At 55.3% G+C, this 19,944-nt stretch overlaps 1 protein-coding gene across 4 annotated transcripts in view; it reads left to right on the top strand.

Annotated features, from left to right (window-relative positions):
* Positions 1-489: 489 nt before the first annotated feature.
* Positions 490-19,944, top strand: part of FLT4 (fms related receptor tyrosine kinase 4) — a 59,222-nt gene continuing 39,767 nt past the window's right edge. For all 4 annotated transcript variants that reach the window (XM_054079771.1, XM_054079773.1, XM_054079774.1 and 1 more), the window contains exon 1: positions 490-721. In XM_054079771.1, the coding sequence (XP_053935746.1) occupies positions 661-721 (61 nt within the window). In that variant the 5' untranslated portion in view covers positions 490-660. The remainder of the gene's footprint in view (positions 722-19,944) is intronic.

Raw genomic sequence — 19,944 nt, forward strand, 5'->3', positions numbered from 1 at the left:
ACTTGGGGCAGGGGGATGCTCAGGGGTGCCGGTACCCATGTGTACAAGGGGCAGGGGGATTCTCCGGGGTGCAGGTGCCCGTGTGTGCAAGGGGCAGGGGGATGCTCCCCCGCTGCCGGTGCCCGTGTGTGCAAGGGGCAGGGGGATGCTCTGGGGTGCCGGTGCCCGTGTGTGCAAGGGGCAGGGGGATGCTCCGGGGTGCCGGTGCCCGTGTGTGCAAGGGGCAGGGGGATGCTCCGGGGTGCCGGTGCCCGTGTGTGCCAAGGGCAGGGGGATGCTCCGGGGTGCCGGTGCCCGTGTGTGCCAGGGGCAGGGGGATGCTCCAGGGTGCCGGTGCCCGTGTGTGCCAGGGGCAGGGGGATGCTCCCCCGCTGCCGGGTGCCGGTGCCCGTGTGTGCCAGGGTCAGGGGGATGCTCCCCCGCTGCCGGGTGCCGGTGCCCGTATGCCGGCGGTGCCGCCCCCGGTGCCCGCAGGTGCCGGCCCCGCCCCGGCGCCCCGGGCTGTGCGGAGGGCGGCGGGGACCGGGCGGGCGGAGGAAAAGGAAGCGGCCCCGGTGCTCCCCGCCCGCCGCCGCGTCGCCGCAGCTCGGCGGGAGCAGAGCCGGTCGCGGGGCGCTCCGCACCGCATCGCCCCGCACCGACCCGCCCGCGGCGCCGGAGATGAAGAAGAGAGTTTGCACGCTGCCCCTCTGGCTGTGGCTCGGCATTGTCTCGGAGGCAGGTGAGTGCCCGGCTGCCCGCTCCGCCCGCACCTGCCCCGGGGATGGGGCTGCCCTCCCCGGGGTCCCCCGAGCCCCGACGGGATGTGCAGAGCGCCAGCGCTCCCTGTGCCGGGTGCCTGTCACCGCTCTGGGGTCCTTCGTGCCCGGACGAGGACCGGCACAGCCCTCCCGGGGTCCTTCATCCCGGACAAGGACCTGAAATGCCCATTCCGGGATCCCCCATCCGCCACACAGACCATCCCGGTGTCCCCCATCCTGGATGGGGACCGACACAGCCCATCCGAGGTCCCCAGCCCCAACACAGCCTGCTTTGGGATCCTAAGCCCCAACAGGGACCGACGCAGCCCGCCCCGAGGTCCCCCATCCCGGACAAGGACCTGAAATGCCCATTCCGGAGTCCCCCATCCCAGACGGGGACCGACACAGCACTGCCGGCGTCTCGCATCCCCAACAGGGATCGACACAGCCCTCCCCGAGGTCCCCCATCCCGGATCGGGGTGTGCTGTGCCCCAGCGCTTCCCTCCCAGTGGTTCCTCATCCCGGACAAGGACCGGCACTGCCCATACCGGGGTCCCCAGCCCCGGCACAGCCCTCCCTGGGGTCCCCCAGTCCGGGCAGGGATGTGCTGTACCCCAGCTCTGGGATCCTCTATTACCTGTTCAGCGCGCCCCGGAGTCCCCGATAGCCAACAGGGACCGGCAGCGCACCCCGGGATCCCCAGCCCCAACGGGGACAGACACAGCCTCTCCCGGCGTCCCCAGCCCCAACACAGCCCGCGTTGGGATCCTCAGACCCAACAGCCTGCCCTGGGTTCCCCAGCCCCGACAGAGACCAACACAGCCCCCGCTGGGATTCCCATCCTCAATGGGGACCAGCACAGCCCACCCCGGGGTCCCCAGCCTCAACACAGCGCATCCCGGGATCCTGAGCCCCAACACAGCCAACCCCGGAGTCCCACATCGCCAACGGGGACCAACGCTGCCCATGACAGGGTCCTGAGCCCCGACACAACCCACCCTGGGATCCCCCGTCCCGGATGGGGATGCACTGCGGTGCCCACTGGGGTGTCCCCGACAGCGGTGACGGCATCCCCACAGCACCAGGACAGGATGAGAGGTCCCTGCTGCCATCCCTGTGGGTCTGGAACCCGGGATTGAGGCCGTGGTGAGCCCGTGCTGCTCCCGTGCAGTGGGTGTGTGCCCTACGTGTGGGGAGAAGCCACATCGGACTCTTGCATCCAGGCTTTTTCTGCACAGGGAAGCGCCTGGCCGGGAGGGCAGCCTGGAGGCCAGCTCCCTGCTCTGTTTATTTATTTGTTCATGCACAGAGTCATTAATTTGTGAGCGCCGGGAGCGCGTTGGGGAGGAAGGCGTGAGGAGGCAGCGGTCCAGGCGATGCCATCCAGCCTGTGTCTCCCAGCTGGTCGCTGGCAGCTTTGGGCCACCTGGGAAGTCACCCAAATGAAACGCTTTTTCTTCTCTTAGCGCATTTGAGGCTAAAGGTTGTTGGGCAGTGAGTGGAACCCCCTGCTGCGGCTTGGGTCAGGCAAATGTGGAACCACGGCAGAGATGGGGCTGCAATACCTTTCCAGAGAGCAGAAAGCTCAGGGCAGAGCAGAGCTGGGTTGGGCACCGCTGGGGCAGCAGGGATGGGGCACCAGACCCACCAGCTTCCCCCAGGGAAGCTCCTGCTCGCACAGATAAAGCCTTTACAGCCTGGATAAAAGTGAGACCAACAGAAAGTTAGTAAGGCTGGAAGCTTGCAATGTGGGGAGATGAATTTTGGGAGCATAAATAGAATTTTCTGTAGCCTCAGCTCAGTGACTCACTGTCTCCAGCATCGTTTGCTGCCGTCGTCGAAGTGAGCTCACAGGAGGGCTGCAGGTCTGGCTGCAGGCGTGTGGTGTGGACAACGTCATCGGCAGCGCCGCTGGCAACCTGCTCTGCCCAAAATGCTGCTGATGGCTCTGGCACCTGGGGTGGAAGGACCCACCGGGCTGCCGGAGCTCAGAAGGAGCAGGGCAGAAAAGGACCCGCTGCTGGTGGCATCGCAGCGGGAGCTGCAGCTGTTCAAAGCTCTCTTGTTAGCAATTTGTAAAGCATCGTGTAGCTTTTCTCGGGTTCTTTCATCTCCCAGAGGTGCGGGAGCGGTGTCTGGGAGGCTCTGGCCAGAGCGGCTGTGTGATGTGAGGGCCTCATCAGCGCAGAGCTGCGGAGAGCTTTGAAGCTCTCCAGTGCTGCCTGATTAGTGCAGCGACGATGGGCGATGTGGAGCTCAACTGGGGAATTGAACCCTGGGGATTTGCTTCTTCTTCTTCCACTCTACCTGAGACCAATTTGTCAGTGCATAAAGCACACGCAAATTCCTCATTAACCATAATCCCAACTGGATAAAAATATTTGCTTGCCTTGGAAGCAGGGATGGGGTATCAGACTGTTCCAGCTGGGAAGGGTGAAATATTCACCTCAGGATTGTGAAAGGTCTGTTCTGGCGCTGCGTCCTGTTTGTTCCTGCCCCCCAGCACCTGGTTGAATGGGCCAATGCTAGGAGGGGATGCCATGTATCGGAGCACACGGGCTCTCCCTGCGTCCCAGCTCGACAGGGCTCCCAGGATAGAGTGCAGCTGGGGAGCTGCCCTTTGCAGGCTGTGAGATGCAGGGAGCAGACGGAGCTTGAGCCCCAGCATCCCAGGGCAACTCAGGGTAACCCTTTGTGTGGATGGCGATGAGAGCGTGAGCTCACTGTGCTGCGATGCTGTGGGCACAGAGCAATGCTGACCACCTCACAGCCAAATAATGCCCGTGGGGACTCCAGTTTGCCGCTTTCACGAGCATATGCCCTTTGTGTGAGGGAAGGGCCCGTGCTTGTGTAGGACCTGAGCCGATTATGTTGGCTGCCTTTTCCTGTCCTCCTCTAAGATCATGCAGACCTCCCCGGCCGGGTGCTCGGACAGCCTCATGCTGACTGTGCCAGCAGCAACATTCGTCTTTGCAGCTGGGATTTGAAGCAGTTGCTTTATTGCAAGTAATAAACATGGGCCATTTCAGCAACACCCTTTCATGCAAAAGCCCGTGAGTGTGCAACAAAGCCCACTCTGGCTTAACCCAGTCACTTGTTAGTGATGACGCAGAGCCAGGGCCTCCAAGGAGGAGGTGGGTGATGGGAGGGATTCAGCCCCTCATCCCCAGGGGCTGCTGGGGAGGGGGCAGCCTCGGCCTTGTGCCTCTGCTGTTTGTTTAGGGATGATTTCAGATGAATGGGCTGCAACTGCTGCCCTGGGATTTGGTTGGGCTTGCGGCTCGCTGCCTGCATAAACAGCCACGAGGGTGTTTGTTGCTGAGCTCAAGTTGATGCCTGGTCAGGGGAACGCTCCCCCAGCAGCACAAAGTCCCCAGCCAGCGCAGGCAGAGTGGGAGGGGGCTTCCTCCAGCGTATTCCCACCCCACTCCGCTGCCTGTCTCCCATGAGCTCACTCCATGTGGGATCACTGTCCCCGGGGCATCTCTTGGCCCCAGTCAGTGCGGTGCTTTCCAGAGGAGGCGTGGGAAGGGCAGGTGCTCCTGGCTGGCCAGGAGGGAACAGTCTGTTCCCAGCGTCCCGGGGCAGTTCCTGGGGAGAGAAAGGGAGAGCGGGATCCCACGGGAACGGCAGCGGGAGGGAGCTGTGGCCAGGCCATAGTTGGCCAAGGCTGTACAGGGCATCCACAGCGCTCAGAAGGTTGCTTTGCAGAGCGGCTGCTGAGCAGAATGGGGCTCTTGATGGGTTCCCAGGTGTGCCCGGCTCTCAGCGGCTTTGGGGAGCGCCATGAGCCCTGAAGATAGCATCCCATCTCACCCACCTTCTTCCCAACCACTCCATCTGGCAGAGCAGAGGTGTTTCCAAATGAACGTGGCATCCTTGCGTTCAGCACGCTGGACTGAAACAGCCCCAAGGGGTAATCCCTCCCCCACAGTTTGGTGGGGCTGTGTATGCAAACCCACTGGTAGGGGAAAGCTGCAATAAGCCTGGGGTGATGGGGATCCTGGAGGGTCCTGCAGGTGTAGGGTGAAACAGAAAGCCCTGTGATGGACGGACCCCACAGAGGGTGGGGAGCCAGAGCGGAGGAGCAGCGGTCATGGTGGTTTCCGTGTGAGGAATGACTAAACGTCGCAGAGCTCTTCCGCTGGGAAAGACGGGCTGGGGCATCGCAGCAGAGGGCTGCAAAATCACGGCTTGTATTGAGAAGGCAGTTCCTGGTGGGTTCCTGTGGTGGGAGGATGGGGAGCATGGTGGGGGGATGGTGGCTTGTTGCATATCGCAGTGCAGCAGTGGAACTTGTCTCCATGGGGCCTTGTGGGTGTTAGATGTTTGCCTGGATCCAAAGGCAGTTGTGCATGGAAAAATACATGGGTCTGCAAGTAAAAAACCCACAGGTGGCTAGTAAAAGCTGAAAAACTCCTTTCCTACCCAGAACTGTGAGCCAGAGGTGCCCAGCACCACATTTTGCCTTGATATCCTGCATGGGCAGCTCCTGCAGATCTCCACCTGGGTGAGAGGCAGTGGGCAGCCGGGCACACAGCTCCCAGAGGGTCCCACACCGGCTGGGTGCCACGGAGGGGACTGGGACTGCCTGGCGTGTGCCGCTGTCTGCCGGGGAGGCCAGAGCTGAGCCCTGCCCTGGGCCAGAGCTAGAATTATTTTTTTGTCCTTCATTAGCAGAAGAAATACTGCTGCAGCTGCACTGGCATCTAGTGACTGGTTAAATTAATTCCAGGGGTTTTATTGCCCCTGGCTGTCCCAGACCTTTGTTTCTTGTTTCACGCTGTTAAAAGAGAGGGTTAGCCGGGTCCCAGGGGGGCTTTTTCTCTCTCTGGTCAAAATAGTTGTAATGTTTTTGACTCACAGTATTATTGCCCATCTGCGGCGCTGCATTGTTAATGCAAAATAGTGGAAGCGGAGATGGCCTTTGGTCAAGTCAGTGAGGAGGCACAAGCCCTTCAGCCCAGCGTGACCACTCATTTCGTTAAGCGGCCGCAGGCAGATTGCTCCATCTCTAGGTGCAAGTTCAGCAGAAGGAGGGTGAAAACCTGGCCCCGCAGCAGCCGGTGGCGAAACTCCTGCTATGTTTTATAAGCTGAGGATATTAAGCAGGGAGTCTCTCCTGGGGTTGTTTCCCTGCTGAGGTAGCAGAAACAGGTTTCAGCCAGTGACTTGTATTTCACCTTACAACTTCTCCCACGTGCGAATTGTTTTTCTTGCTGCGTTTCTGCCCCTCCTTCCAAGGCGAGGATCTCCAGCACAAGCTTCGCAGGCCAAACCTGGAGGTGCCGTGGGACGGACGTCATGTGCTAATGAGGGAGGATCAGTTGAGGGGGTCAGGAAAAGGCTCCAAACTGGGAAAACACAGAGAAAGGGGTGGTGGGGAAAGCCGAGCAATACTGTGAGCAAGTGCTGTGGTCTCTCCACCTCTGAGCATGCAATAACCAGGCAGCTCCCCTGCTCTGCTTCTGCCCAGTGAAAGGCAGCAAGGACCCCAGGGCTGTCCCTGGGAAGGACCATGAGAAAGGGCTGAGTAGGTTGAAGACCCTCCTGGTCTTTCTATCCCATTCCTGATGTGCAGAGCCCCGGAGTGAGTAGAGAGAGAGAGGAAATGAGATTTCACGTGCTTGCAGCAGCTGGTCCAGAGCTGGTTACAACTCTCGGCAGAGCCTGGAAAACCCAAATGTGGCTGCAGAGGGCTTAGAGAGAGAATGTAAGCTCAGCCTTGCTCCCAGTCTCAGTGTGCGCCAAGAGAGAAGCGAGTCAGAGTGTCTCCGTGATGCTTTTGGGACCTGTTGCTGCCATGCGAGGTGCAGCCACGCACCCATGTGCAGGCGCAGAGGGGTTAAGCCTTCTCCTGGTCATGGTTCCAGTTGGCTGCTTGAATGCTAGCTGTTGCGCCCAGTCCGCCCGCCTTGGTCTGCGCTGCCAGTTCCAGTGACGCAGTGCCCGTGTGCCATCCCACCACGGCCACACTGCACAGCGTGGCGAGGCCGCCTGCCCGGGCAAGCTCCAGCGCCCAGCGGCAGCCCCCTAGGAAGCGTTTAGCAAAGGCGAGCCGTGCCTATGCCAGGCTGGGTGTCCAGGTTCTCCCTTGGCGGAGGTCAGTGGTGGTTCATGGGAAAGGAAAAATTGGCAGCTGGGCCGGATGTCCCTGCATTTCCCCTCTTCCTGCAACTGCCTGAACGACGTTCCTTATTTAGCTTTCCTGACGGACAGGAGGAATCTGATGGCGGAAACTGTCACTGCCTGATAACAGTTCAGGGACCCCTTTATGATGGGCGGCACGGCAGGGAACAGGGCAACGCTCCTCCTCGCCGGGAGGGCAGAGCCACGCAGCCAGGGCTGCCCTTTGCACCGGGTTTTGCTGCGGGAAAAGAGAGGAGTGCACTTGCAGCCCTTCCCTTTCTGCTGCTTTGTGTACGAACAAACTCAGTGCTATTTAAAAGACTGTCAAGGCCAAGAAGTGATGGCATATATATATATATTAGATTGGCTTTTTTTTTAGGTTTTTTTTGAAGAGATGTCTGAGCTGGTGGAAAGGCGCGCAGGTGGGGAGAGGGGAGGCATGGAGCAAAGCCGCCCCTGCCAAGGTCTGAGAATAGGTGAGGCTTTTCACTCCCTGGAAATGAGGATGTGATGGGCAGCCAAGGCTGGGATGCTTCAGCAGGAGATAGAAGTAATGACCAATGCCAGGAGCTGAGCCCACCCATCAGAACTGGGACTGGCTCCCATACAAGGATGCTCTTACCAAGCAAAGGCGATGTTACTGCCTGTAAGACTTGAACAGGAACTCATGGGAGTTGTTTCTGTGCTCTGCTCTCTGAGCAATCTGCTGTGTGACCAGGTCACCTACCTGAACATCCCTGAGTTGAGGTTTAGGTCATCAAAATACGTTGGTACCTAATGACCGAATGCTTCTCCTTTTAGCTAAGTCCAAATTGCTTTTGTGTTTGCTTTCTCTTATCAAGCAGCACCAGCAGGGAGAATGGTGCGAAGGGAATTGCTGTATTTGTGTTCATATATTGATCTATCAGTGCCACAGGTGTGTGCAGAGCTAGTGGACTTGGGAAGGAAGCAGGAGCTCCTGCCTCCTGCCCTGAAACCCAGCACACATTTCAGATGGCTGTGCTGGGCATGCAGTACCCATGGGAGATAACTGGACTTTGCATCCTCCTGGCTATTCTGAGGCAGAAAAAGCAGGAAAATTCGTAGTGCAAGTTATTTTTTCTAAATTATACGTTTCTTATAGTGTCACTTCCTAGCGTGATGCATAGTTGCCATTGCAGTGAGGTGAGTTAACTTCCTGCTATACCTTCCTGGCAGGAGTCATCTCACCCAGTCCCCGTAGTGTAAAAGTTTAGTTTCCAGTCTAAAGCAGTTGCTTCACAGTCAGAGGGGGGAGAAAGGCTTTTTTGGAGACACTCCATCCTATCCTCGAAGAGGTGATGAAGGAATTGCCTTTGGAGAGGTCCCTGGGGGATGGCTGAGGTGACTCCCAGCCTGCATGATGTCCACACAAATGCGATCCACCCTCTTCCCTGCTGGCCATCCCGGCTCCTTCCACCTCCACCGTGGCAGCTTGCAGCTGCATGGGGGGGCAGGCATGGCATGACAGAGGGCAAAACAAAAGACCAGCCTCAACCAAAACAACTGATGGCCCCATCAGGAGACGTGGCCAGGAGGAGGCCAGGAGGCAGTGGGATCATGTGGAGTGAGCAGTAGACAAAGGAAGGAAGTTTTTATTACTGGGCCAAATCCTGAAGTCCTTTGGTTGTATTTAGGCCGATGCCTCAATGACTTCAGTGGAGAATGGTCTGAGTAATGAGAGAAGAAAGGGCATAAGCGTCTGGCCCCTGGGTAATTGTGTCATGTGGGAAGCTTATAAAGGATTTGCAAGCTCATGATGGCTTTCCTGAGCAGCCAGCGCTAGCCAGCAAGCTGCACCCATGGCAGCCAGGCTTCCCAGCTGGGTCACTGTCCCCTTCCTTTCTGGGGACACAAAGAGCCCATCTCACCAAGGGATTCACCGTTTCAGCTGGCGGCAGGGCTTCACAGGGCTCGGCAGAGCTGGATGGTGGCTCTGCAGGTTTGTGAAGGTCTGCGTGCACATTCAAGACTCAGGAGACCCACAGAGGGTTTTAGGGCTCTCCATCAGCTTTCTGACTTATGGAGGCATGTGGGCTTCTCATGCATCAGGGAAGTCAGTAAAAGTTTTACTGATTTCATGTGTTCCTCAAAAAAAAAGCTACAGAAAGCACAGGGCTGCATGGCAGAGCTTGGAAAACTCTCCATTGGTTTTCCTGCATGTCGAAAGTCCTGCATCAGCTGGAGGAAGCGTGTACATGTCTACGTGGACACACGCGTGTGCACTGACAGTGAGGTTTGGCTCCGGGCTTGGCCCTCCATCTGTGACTTTTCCCTATTTCTGAAATACTGGCATCTGCTGAGATGGATGTTAGATGGAGTGACCTAAAAAAAAAAATTACTGACAAAAGTGAGGGTCATGTCAATAGTTTCCATGGACAACAGTAAATCTTGATATTTACTAAGGCAAGAAGGTTGGGCACGAATTGTCGTTTGTACTCAGATTTGGAAACTGCCAGCTCAGAGTGACAGCAGCAAGCAAAATCACATCCAGCAGAGGTGACGGCATCCAGCGCCCACAGAAATCCATCACTCACGCAGTGGGTTGCCCTAGCCTGAGCAGATTCCCCAGTGAGGAGTAATTTAGTCTAAGTGGCCATCATCCCTTCCTCACGCTGCAGGGCCTGCCTGGCCCTGGGGAAGCAAAGGGCAGAAGTTTAATGGTATGTCCCAAAAGTGTGTCCGTACATTCAGGATGCTCTCATGGGAGATGCACACATTCACACCAAAAAGACCCCTGTGCTCTTGGCCAGGCAGTGAGTGGTCCTCGTTCTGTGATGAAACACAGCGAAAGCAGCCACCTTGCCTGCAAATGAAGTTGCCCAGGGGCGCTTTTGTAAAGCAATTTAGCTAATGTAGCATGTTTCTGAGCCTGATGGCTCCTCATTTGGTTTGTTGGCTGTTGCTGGACTATCTGATTCCGCAGGTCCTGGGCTGCTGTTTGTAAGCGCTGGCTCTAGCAGACCCACTGGTGCTGGGATAGGATCAGGGCATACCCCGCTCTTCATCTTCTCTCTGTGCCATAACGCCTCAGCGTGGAAGCGAAGATGAGCCACAGCACAGCCCACAGTGCCCCATCCTGGGCAGACAGGCTCAGGCCCTATTATGTGTCCCCTTGGGTGACGGCGTTGCAGTGGCATTTTCCCACTTGGTCAGGTAAATCCACCACACTTGCTTCCTCATGTGCTATGAGGACTAATGGAGGCAACCAGAAGACATGGGTTGATGAACCATCAACCAATTTGAACACAGGGTGATGGGTTCTGATGTCTCAAACCTCCTATGTTGTAGGGCACAGGAACCTTTCCAACACTGATCACACCAGAATCACGCCCAGCCTGGGATGCAATGCCTGCTGCCACGGTGCCCGTGTTGCCCAGCGCTGCCCCTTCGCAACCCTCGGCATTTCACAATATTTATGGCTGCTCCTCACCCTTGGCTGCTTAGACAAATAAAGCCTAATGCAGCCGGAGGCTGTTAATCCCAGGCTCTCCGGCCTCCCAGCAATAACAAGGCCTGGGTGGCATTTCAAAGAATGCACTGGGGGAGAGGGGGAGCGCCGGGATCTCCTTTTTATATGGTGGTGGAAATACAAGCCTGCCTTCCCTGAAGATAAGCGGTGTTGGCCGGGCTAAGCTCCTGCTCAGAGGTTATAGTGGTGATGGAAGGCAGGAGGCTCCGCACAGCGTTGTCCCTGCAGTAACCTTTGCCAGAAGAAAAACAGTTCTTGATACAATAGTAAGTTTAAAAAAAATAAAAAAATAAATTAAAAAAAAAAAAAAAGAGAAGGAAAATAAACAGGGCCTCATGTGAACTTAGGAAACCTGTGCTGGCATGAAGAGATGTGAGTGGTGAACAGCACCTCGAAAGGCTCTGGTCACCAGACCCACATTGTGGGAATGGGAAAGAGCCCATGTCTGCCCTTGGCCTTTTGGTCCAGTGCAGTGCCCAAAGCAGCCCCAGAGCCAAATGTCTTCACCTGCCTTTGTGGTCAAAGTCAGTGCGTCTTCCCTTCGTTCATGCCTTGGCTTTCCCATGGGGCTGGAAAGGCCATCCCCAGCCTCATCCACGGCTCTGAGGACCGAGTACCTTTTGGTGACCAAACAGGGAGAGCCAAGGAAGTGGCGTGTTGCCTCTTTAGCACAATTTCCCTGTTAGTACTTGTGCTCCTTCAGTGGAAGTCATTAGCAAGTATAAACACTTCCTTCCCGTTGCGTCCACTTGCGTGCTCTCCCCGCTGAGCTGCGTGGCAAGGGAAGCACCTTTGAACGGGAAAACAACAGTCAGGCTCTGAGTATTAACAAGAAAGTAACTGGATGTTTATGAAACTTGGTAACCCTCTTGTAAGCTATTTTTTTTAAAAGCAGCATAAGATGTTTCAGCTCGCTGGCCTTCAAACAGCACTAGAGCCCGATACTGCCATTTCGGCTGGGTGTTTCATCGTAGGGATTGTGCTATGATATACAAAATGTGACATTTCCAACTCAGCCTTTCTTGGAAGGGAATTAAATGAATTTCGTAGCTGCGTAAGGGGTGTTATGTGGAGGTGGAGAGAGAAATGTGTGCAGATGTTAAACAGCCAGCTAATCTCAAGTGACGTGAATGCCCTGATACACTTTGGCTCTTGGAGATGATGATTATCATCATCTGCTGCAGCGGGTCCTGGCTTGTGGTTACAGCTCTGAGCCAAGAGAAACCGAGAGCGCTTGCATTTATAACTTGCCATCAATGCCCCGGGCAGCCCCAGGAGGCCAGCTTTCTTTTCTGTGCCCTGAGTCTCTCCATCTTCAAGTCCCTTCGCTCAGCAGGGAGCAGATGGGTTCACTGACCCAGAGGTGGGGAGCAACTCAGCAAAGCCCTATGTGGGAGTAGAGCTTGGTTTTCTAGAGCCCATCCCTCACGGGAATCCTGTAGAGAGTAGAGTGAGATTTTTATTAACCACATCAGGGAAAACTCTGGGTTTGGGCAGCTCCAACTGCCTTTGAGGATGGCAGAAAGCCGAGCTGTGGAGTGTTCTTCCAGGAGGGTTGAAAGTTCTTATCTCCTACATCGCTGTAGATGTGTTTACCCCAGGGAATGGCACCTCCTGTCCTGCTCACGCAGATGCCAGGAGGGCTCTTAGATCTGCAGTGAGCGCGCAGAGCTCTTCCAGCAACCTTCTCTGCTTGCGCACATCTGACCTCTTACCTGAGGTTTCCTTCCTCTGCTGCTACCTCTGGTGACTAATTCTCCTTTGAAGAGCGTGTGCCTGTGATCTTCCTGCCTCCCCTCGTGCCCACCCCGTTGGAGGCGGCAGAAGGGGTCGTGCAGATGCGCAAGTGTGCACGTGCGGATGTGCATGCGAGAAGCTACACCGTGGAGGAGGGTCCATGCTCTCCTGCTCCCCAGGCAGCAGCTCTCTCTTATGCCCATGACCACTCTTCCCTTTGCTTTTTTATTATTGTTATTTTTAGATTATACTTTATGCTTGAAAACTTGGCTTTGATGATCAGGAAGTTTAAATTCCTCCTGCTCTGTGCTTGTGCTTCCTATTTTCTGGACCCATCCTCAATTAATGTAGTTTTTTGATGTCATATTGTCTCTGGAATAAATCCATTTCCTTTATTCCCTGTTATCTTTCATTAGAAGGAATAAGAATTCCTCCTTTTTTTTTTTTGCTTGAGTATTTTTTATCCCCTGGCCAAAGCAGTCCAGTTCTTGCTGTCGTACCCTCTATGGCTCAGACAGGGATAGAGGTGCAAACAGACTGCTTGACAGGCTTGCAGGGAGCCTGGAGCAGATGGGGAATTGAATCCAGGTTTTCCAAGGCCAAGATGATCATCTAATTGCAAAAGTGTTTTTTTCCCACTTACCCTGTTCATCAGCTTCTCCCGCGCTCAGCAGCTGGGGATCAACTTGAGGATGGGTTGTGCTACAGAGGAGAGCAGGCACTGCCAGCTCCAGGGCAGCTGCTTGGTTTGAGAGCTCTGAGTTAATTTCGATTCACAGCTAAGTAGCAAATATCTGGATGTAAACTCCAGGGAGGTGAAGATGGAGAATGGTCTTTTCCGCTTGGCACGGTGCCTCCCAGTCCAGCTGCATGGTTTGCAGACCCCTGAAAAAGCCCAACCTGGGTGGGAGGCAGGCAGAGCCCCACTGGCTCTGCTCGGGAGGGAGAAACCTGACTTGAGTGGGGCACAGGGGTTTCTTCAGTGTCCTCAGCCTGTCTGTAAACCAGCAGTCTTGGGAAGAGCTGAACTTCAAAGGCCAGCAATTAAGCCCACACACATCAAGTGAAAAAACAAACCTGTGACTTGCTTTTTTCTTTCCAAATGCCGCTGCCCTTTTCTCTCTGTGCTCAGTGCTGACCCTCGAGCTCTGCCTGACTTCCCGGTCAGCTGCCTCTGCCTCCTCATCTCCCAGGGAGAGTTGGATGCCAAGGCCTTGCTTAGCTTGAACTCCGTCTGCCCCCAACAGCACATCCGTGGCTCACTTCAGTGGGAGCTTCACCTGAGCACAGCCTCTGGGAACAGCTTATGGTGGAGCTGTCGCTAACGATGTCCAGGCTGAGGGTGCGCAGAGATGCTGGTCTCTCTTCTCCACTGCTTCTTGGGCTTTTCTCTTCCTCTGTGTGCATGCAGCAGAGGCAGGTGTTATGAGTAGCAGCCCCTGCCCAGGCTGTCCCTGGCTTTGACACGGGCAGCTTGGGTGCTGGGAAAGCGGATGATGCCCTGGTGTGCAGAGGGGGCTCCTGCCCTCATGCACCTGCTATTTTGGCAATGAGCAGCTTAGGGACTCCTAGACCTGGATGTCTTGCCTGGATCACCATGGAGATTGTTCTCCAGGAGTTTACCTGTCTCTGGGAATCTGTCTGTGGTTATCCCACAGTGGCAAAATCCACAGTTTAGCATGAAAAGTTGCATGAAAAGATACTTTGTCGTCTGCCTCTACTTCAGGTACAGGGTGAGAAGCAGTGGACAGTGATTTCCTTTAGTGATTTACCTCGTGTCACTGTGTAGGCTCTCATTCCTTCTCAGTGGCCAAAGACGTCTCTTTAGTGTCCCATGGGTTTGTACCCACTGATCCCAGAGATGCCCCAGCTTTACTGCCCTTGGGGTTACACCTGGATAGACAGGGAATGGCAATAAACTCTACAATGGTCAGGCAACTCCTGGGGAGTCCCAAACAGCCTAACTGGATATAGCAGTCCAAGCTCTTCTCAAACCACCATCGCAGAGATTCCAGGCTCCCAGAGCCCATGTGAGGATGTCTCCAGCCCATCCTGGCCATCCATTTGTGCCTGTCTGCCAGCTACCAGATTTGGACCAACATTCATTTCACACGGGCTGGGGACCATCCATTGCATCCCTTCAGGTTAAAGACGTAATGAACACTGCTAATTTCTGTTGCTGGTCCCCTAACGCCACCCGATCCCTCTGCTCTTTCTACGCCACGTTAATCACATCCTGCAGAGGCAGAGAATGTGAGCAGGGCAAGATTTTGAAAGAAATAAATTAAAACAGGAAGAGAAGCAACCTGACAGTCCTTAAGATGTGGGAGGATAATTTTAATTGAGTTTTGCAAGGGTTTAGCCATGCAATTAATAGGGGCCACTGAAAGAGGGGTGGCTGTGTATGCTAAGCAGAGCAGCTTGCCCTGGGCTCCTGCATAACTGCAATGGTGGCCGTGGGAGCTGCCACAGGCTTTTTGGCAGGTCTGGAGATTTCTGTCCCTCGTAGAGTGGATCCTATGGACAGAATAGGTCCTGTTCCTGTCTGAAGGTGCTGGGCTCCCTCTCCCCTTCCTGTACATCCCGCTGAACCAGAGCTGCTTTCCAAAATGTCAGGGAGAGGAAGCAATCCTTGGCTTGTTAGTTTCTACAAGGAAATAAAACGCACAGATGGCTCGAGCATCCTCTATCTCAAAGGCAGGAAAAGGATTCTCCGGGCAGGAGCAGGCAGCCAACAAAACCCAGAGCAATTCAGGGAATGGGGGACCAAACAAAGCGGCGTCTGGCCAACCCCTGGCCAACAGCAGAAAGCGCTCTGATGTGCAGGAGCATCCCTCACCCGAGCAAGAGCAGCAAACAAGCAGCTCCCCTGGGACCCAGGGAGGCTGCTGACAGCAGAGATCCTGGAGGAGGTCTGCAGGGTGGCCCCGGGTGACCCGCTGCCCCAGGCCGGACATGTGGCTACCTGACAGAGGCTAACTTTGGCTCAGGACGTAGCCTCTCAGGGAGGATGGAGAAGGGACCGAGTGCGGGGGGGGGGGGGTGTAGGGAGAGGAAAGACAGCAGGAGACAGAAATGCAAACATGGCCTGACAGCCATGGGGCAGGGGGAGGGGGGGAGGAAAAAGCAGGGTAAACCTGGCAGGATGGGGCAGGAAACTGAGCTGGGGTGAGGCAGGGCGATGGTGAGATAGTGCTTCCTGCGCAGAGAGAAAGGCAGACAGATAAACACTCCTAGACAGGCGCTTGTTGACCCCTCTTTGGGATGATGCGATGACAGGTCCCCAGGACCTGGGTGGCTGTGCTGGTGCAGACCAGAGTCCCAAAAAACGGTGGCAGCATGGTTAAGGGTGAGCGTAGCCATGCTCTGCAGGCTCAGGGCAGCTGGTTTGTGGAATACCCTGACTTAAATCCCTGCCTGGAGGCACCAATGGACCAGGACTGAAGGATACAAGGGTAGCTTTGCTCCTCAGGACAGCCCAGCATTCTTGAGAGTGGTTGCTGCTTTTGAACTCCTCTGTTTCTGTTCCCTGGTAAGGCTGCTAGCTTGGAAGTCCAAAAGCTGAAGTAGCCCAGAGGGCTAGTGACTTTCTTTGCCTCGTTTCCCATCAATGAGTGGTTATGAAATTTTTGTGCCTTGCCAGAAAAGAACCAGTTAATTGAAGTTTATGAGCGCTGAGAGGCTAATTGGACCTGTTGGGTTGCAGGTATTGAGGCCAGAGAAGCTTTTGGGACTGAGGCCGTGGGGCTGTTTGCCCAGTCCTGCGGGCGCCGGATGCACAGTCATGGTGCCACGGAGTTCCAGAGGCTGGGGGAGCCGAGCACAACTCTTGGCCGCACAGCGCTGCTGGTCTGGCTATGGCTCCTGCTTGTGTCAGGACCATGCTGCCACCGCAGGATGCACCGCTCGCATCTCTGCCCACCCCATCCCGCTCCTCACTTAGCTGGCAGGTGGGGGAATGCTTTGGCTGGGGTCTCCTCTGGCCGCAGAGGTCATTAACTAGAGGAGAGCCCTGATTTTTGCTTCCTGCTAGATGCCCTGTTCCTTTGGGCGCATGTCCTTCCTCGTCACCTGGCAGCGCTGCAGACCTGTGGTGCTTGGGGCATCTCTGAGGGTGGTGCCAAGAAAAAAAACATTTCCACCAGCTCTGGTGGCCTCTTCCTCAGCCCTCATACTGGTCCCTGCTTAGGGTGCTCCTGACTTACCCACAGGTATCTCGGGGCAAAGTTCATTTCTTATCATACTTTCGGTGTTAGATGGGAGGAATCAGACACTCAATAATGATGATTACCTCTGTGCTTGTGAGTATTGACTGAGTTCCTATAAGTATTAGTCCCTTGTGTCCCCTGAAGGAGGACAGCCTGCTCTGGTTGGAGCAAAGGAACATCTAGTGCTTTGGGAATGTCCTCACAAAATGGTGAGGGCACACCACGCTTCAGTTTGATACCATTTCAGGACTTTGAGGTCTGAGAATGTGAAAATCTCCAGAGCAGCGGAGTGTTGTGTCACCATCAGCATTCCTCACTGTGAGAGGGGGAAAACGTCTTGCCTCAGATCTGAATAATCTGTCCATGTGTGAAGATTCACGGCTGGGACAATGATGCTGCTGTAGCGCAACACAGAGCACAGAAGGGCTGATCCTGCACAGAGGAGCACTGCCCCTGTGTTTAACTCCTTCTGGGACAGGTCTGACGTGGTGGTCAACCACAAAGGAACCCCTTAAAAGAAGGGTTTCCTTTGCCCTTTATGCAAATGCATAGGTTTGGGGCATTTCTGTCATTATCAATTTTAATTTATGCATTGCTTCACTCCGTTTCCATCTTGCCCACCGAGCCCTTTAGCATATCACCTCACCAGGCTGTTGAGCAGAACCAGCTCCATTTTGGGGTGAATTCCCACCACGATTTGGGGCTCGCCCTGCCTGCTGTCATGCTGGAGAGAAAACACCTGGTGTTTCATCCCCACATCGTCCGGAGCCTGCCATTCATTCCTCAGCCTCGTGTGATATCTCACCTCTCTGCAAAACAAGCCTTCCTCCGTGCTGGCAAGCACCGGGAGGAGGAAGAGGAGGAGCTGACAGCCCTACGTTCAAATTCCCCCTGCTGCTCTGCCAGCTGCCTGTTCCTTGCGTGACGTGACACATGCTCAGCCGCTCCAACCCACAGCTGGATGCTTGCCCTGCGTATGAGGAGTTGTCACTCCACGGTGGGATTTCAGCCCCGTAGGTGGGCAGCTGGCCCTGCTCTGCCTCAGCACGTGGACTTCCCGTGTGTCTGCAGGCATCTGCGGGTTCCCTGGCACCAGGTGCAAAGGCAGTCGGTTATACCGGTGCGGGGTGCCAGTGAGATACCAGCGTTCTGTTGTTGGCTGTCCAGGAGCAGGTCTTTGCTCTCACAGTAACTATAGTGCATGATGGTATGTTTAAATATATATCTTGCTCCACTTGCAAGGGAATCACAGAATCACCAGGTTGGAAAGGACCCACTGGATCATCGAGTCCAACCATTCCTAACACTCCCTAAACCATGTCCCTAAGCACTTCATCCACCCGTTCCTTAAACACCTCCAGGGAAGGTGACTCGACCACCTCCCTGGGCAGCAGTTCCAGTGCCCCATGACTCTTTCTGTGAAGAATTTTTTTCTGATATCCAATCTGAACCTCCCCTGGCGGAACTTCAGGCCATTCCCTCTTGTCCTGTCAATAGGAAGAGCTTCACCCCTGGCTTTCCAGCCTGCGGGGGCAGCCCCGGAGCAACCAAGGCTTCAGGCTGGGGATAAAACCCAAGGGAAATGGGTGACGGTTTGCAAGATGAGCCGCATCAGACTATCTGATAGCACTAGGTGCTGAGCAGTTCCAGGGCATTCATAGTGCTCTTGAGCCCAGCGAGTCAAAGAGGCTCATCTGTGGTGCTTTGCATTGCAGACTCAGAATAGGGGTAAATTCAGGGGCTCCATCCTGGAGCCTTAGTCTGGTGATTCTGTTACCTAGTACAAACCTCCCAGAAATCCCTTTTCTAAAAAAGCGTCCACAGCTCAAACTCCTGCCTTGCTTTGTTGGGATGTTCATTCACTGGGAATTTTTGCCTAAATACAGCAAAGCAGACATGGGTCCATAGCAAGCTTAGCGTAGCTTTGCTGAGGGAAAGGACACTCTTTTTTTCCCTTCCCACCTATTTTTTTTCCCAAGTACAGCAGGCTGGGTTGGGCTGGCTGCGTGAGGTGCAGAGAGACGAGCAGGAGTAAGCAGCTTCATCTGGTTGAGCTTTCTTCCATGGGTGTTATTTTGCAGCTTCGGTCACAAAATCCCAAAGCAGTCAGTTTGATGGCAGGAGCGTGAGCTGTGCTGGTTAGATGGGGACACACGACGGCTGTGGCCACAGCAATCCAGTGCAGTGCCAGGGAAGGAAGTCAGAGAGAAGGACAGAGTGTGAACAAAATCGCTCTCCGGAAAGGTGCCCCATTAATCAGTCATCAGGGCCGACTCAGCAGAGAGGGAGGGAAAGGGAAGCAGAGAGGGGCTGAGGTGGTGTGCGGGGGCTCATAGGGAGGATCCGGTGCGAGGCTTCCTGCAAGTGGATGTAGACGGAGAGCGGGACCTCTGTTGTGCCATGCCATGTCGTGCCATGCCCACATCTTCACCCACGTGCAGTCTTTGCATGGGTTTCTAAACCCATCGCCTGCTGCATCAGTGCTGGCTCTGCAGTCACTGAGCCATTTGTAGCCATCGCATGGGAAAACCGGGCCCCACACAAGGCTTTCCCACAATGTTCTCAAGGATGGAGAGAGGTTGGGCGCAAGGCTGGAGCCTGCAGGCTGCTCGGTCTCTGCAAGACATCCTGGGGTGGGTAGCACTTTCCCGGGTGAGTGTGGCTTCCCTGCCGGGCAGGGAGAGCCCTGGGATGCAAGACCCAGCCAGCAGCCCCACCATGCTGAGAAAAGCAGTGATTTCAGGGTGCAGAAAGAGGTGGAGGGGGCTGAAGAAAATGAAAGAGCTGCTGGCGATAAGGAGAAGGCCCTTGGTGCAGCCTGGCCCCTTCCAGAGCCGTGCACTGAGAGATCAAGGCTAGGAAAACTGCTGGGAGATGCACTTCTTTGAAAATAGACAAGGTGTGAGTGGCTGTGGGATCCTGCTTCCTCTCCCCACCTCCCATCAATCCCCCTCTGTTTATTTTAATATCCCGCTGCCAACTTGCTTGGAAACCATCTTGAAAAAACAAAGCTCGCCGGGGCTGCCACATACCTTTTTAATTACATTAATGCTCTCCCCGTGCAAGAGCGCGATTCGGTGCGCACAAGAGAGCGGGGTCTGCTTGGAGAGCCAAGGAGATAAAGCATCGCCGGGGTTGGAGGTGGGGAAGGAAGGACTTGGAGGAGAGGAGGCACTCCATGCTCTGGAGACATCTCCCTCGCGTCCTGGGATTTGACAGAGACAGAAACCATCTGTAGGTCGGGTAGGGAAGATTTAATGGCCAAACCCAACACCAAGTTCAGTGCTGGGGAGAATGAGATACAGGAGAGTACCATAGCAAGGCACACACTGCCTTGGGGAGGGAAAGGACAGGGCCAGCGACAGGGTAGATCCATCTGGCAAGCATTGAGAGAGAGGGAGAAATTTTGGGGGGAAAGCTGGTGGCCTTGGAGATGCTTTTGCAGGCTAAGAGTGGCTCTGGGCATCCTTTTGCCTGTCCTAGATACCACAGGCAGCTGTGGGCACCAGCACCCTACAGTGATGGCCCCGGAAAAGGATATCGGGGTGAACAGTGGGTCCCCAGCAGGAGCCAGTGTCTGATGCGGGGAGTCCCCGAAACTCCGGCAGTCTGGGGCTGGCGAGGAGGCTTGGCAAGGGCT

Source organism: Cuculus canorus, chromosome 14, assembly GCF_017976375.1.
Source record: "Cuculus canorus isolate bCucCan1 chromosome 14, bCucCan1.pri, whole genome shotgun sequence".
Classification (NCBI taxonomy): domain Eukaryota; kingdom Metazoa; phylum Chordata; class Aves; order Cuculiformes; family Cuculidae; genus Cuculus; species Cuculus canorus.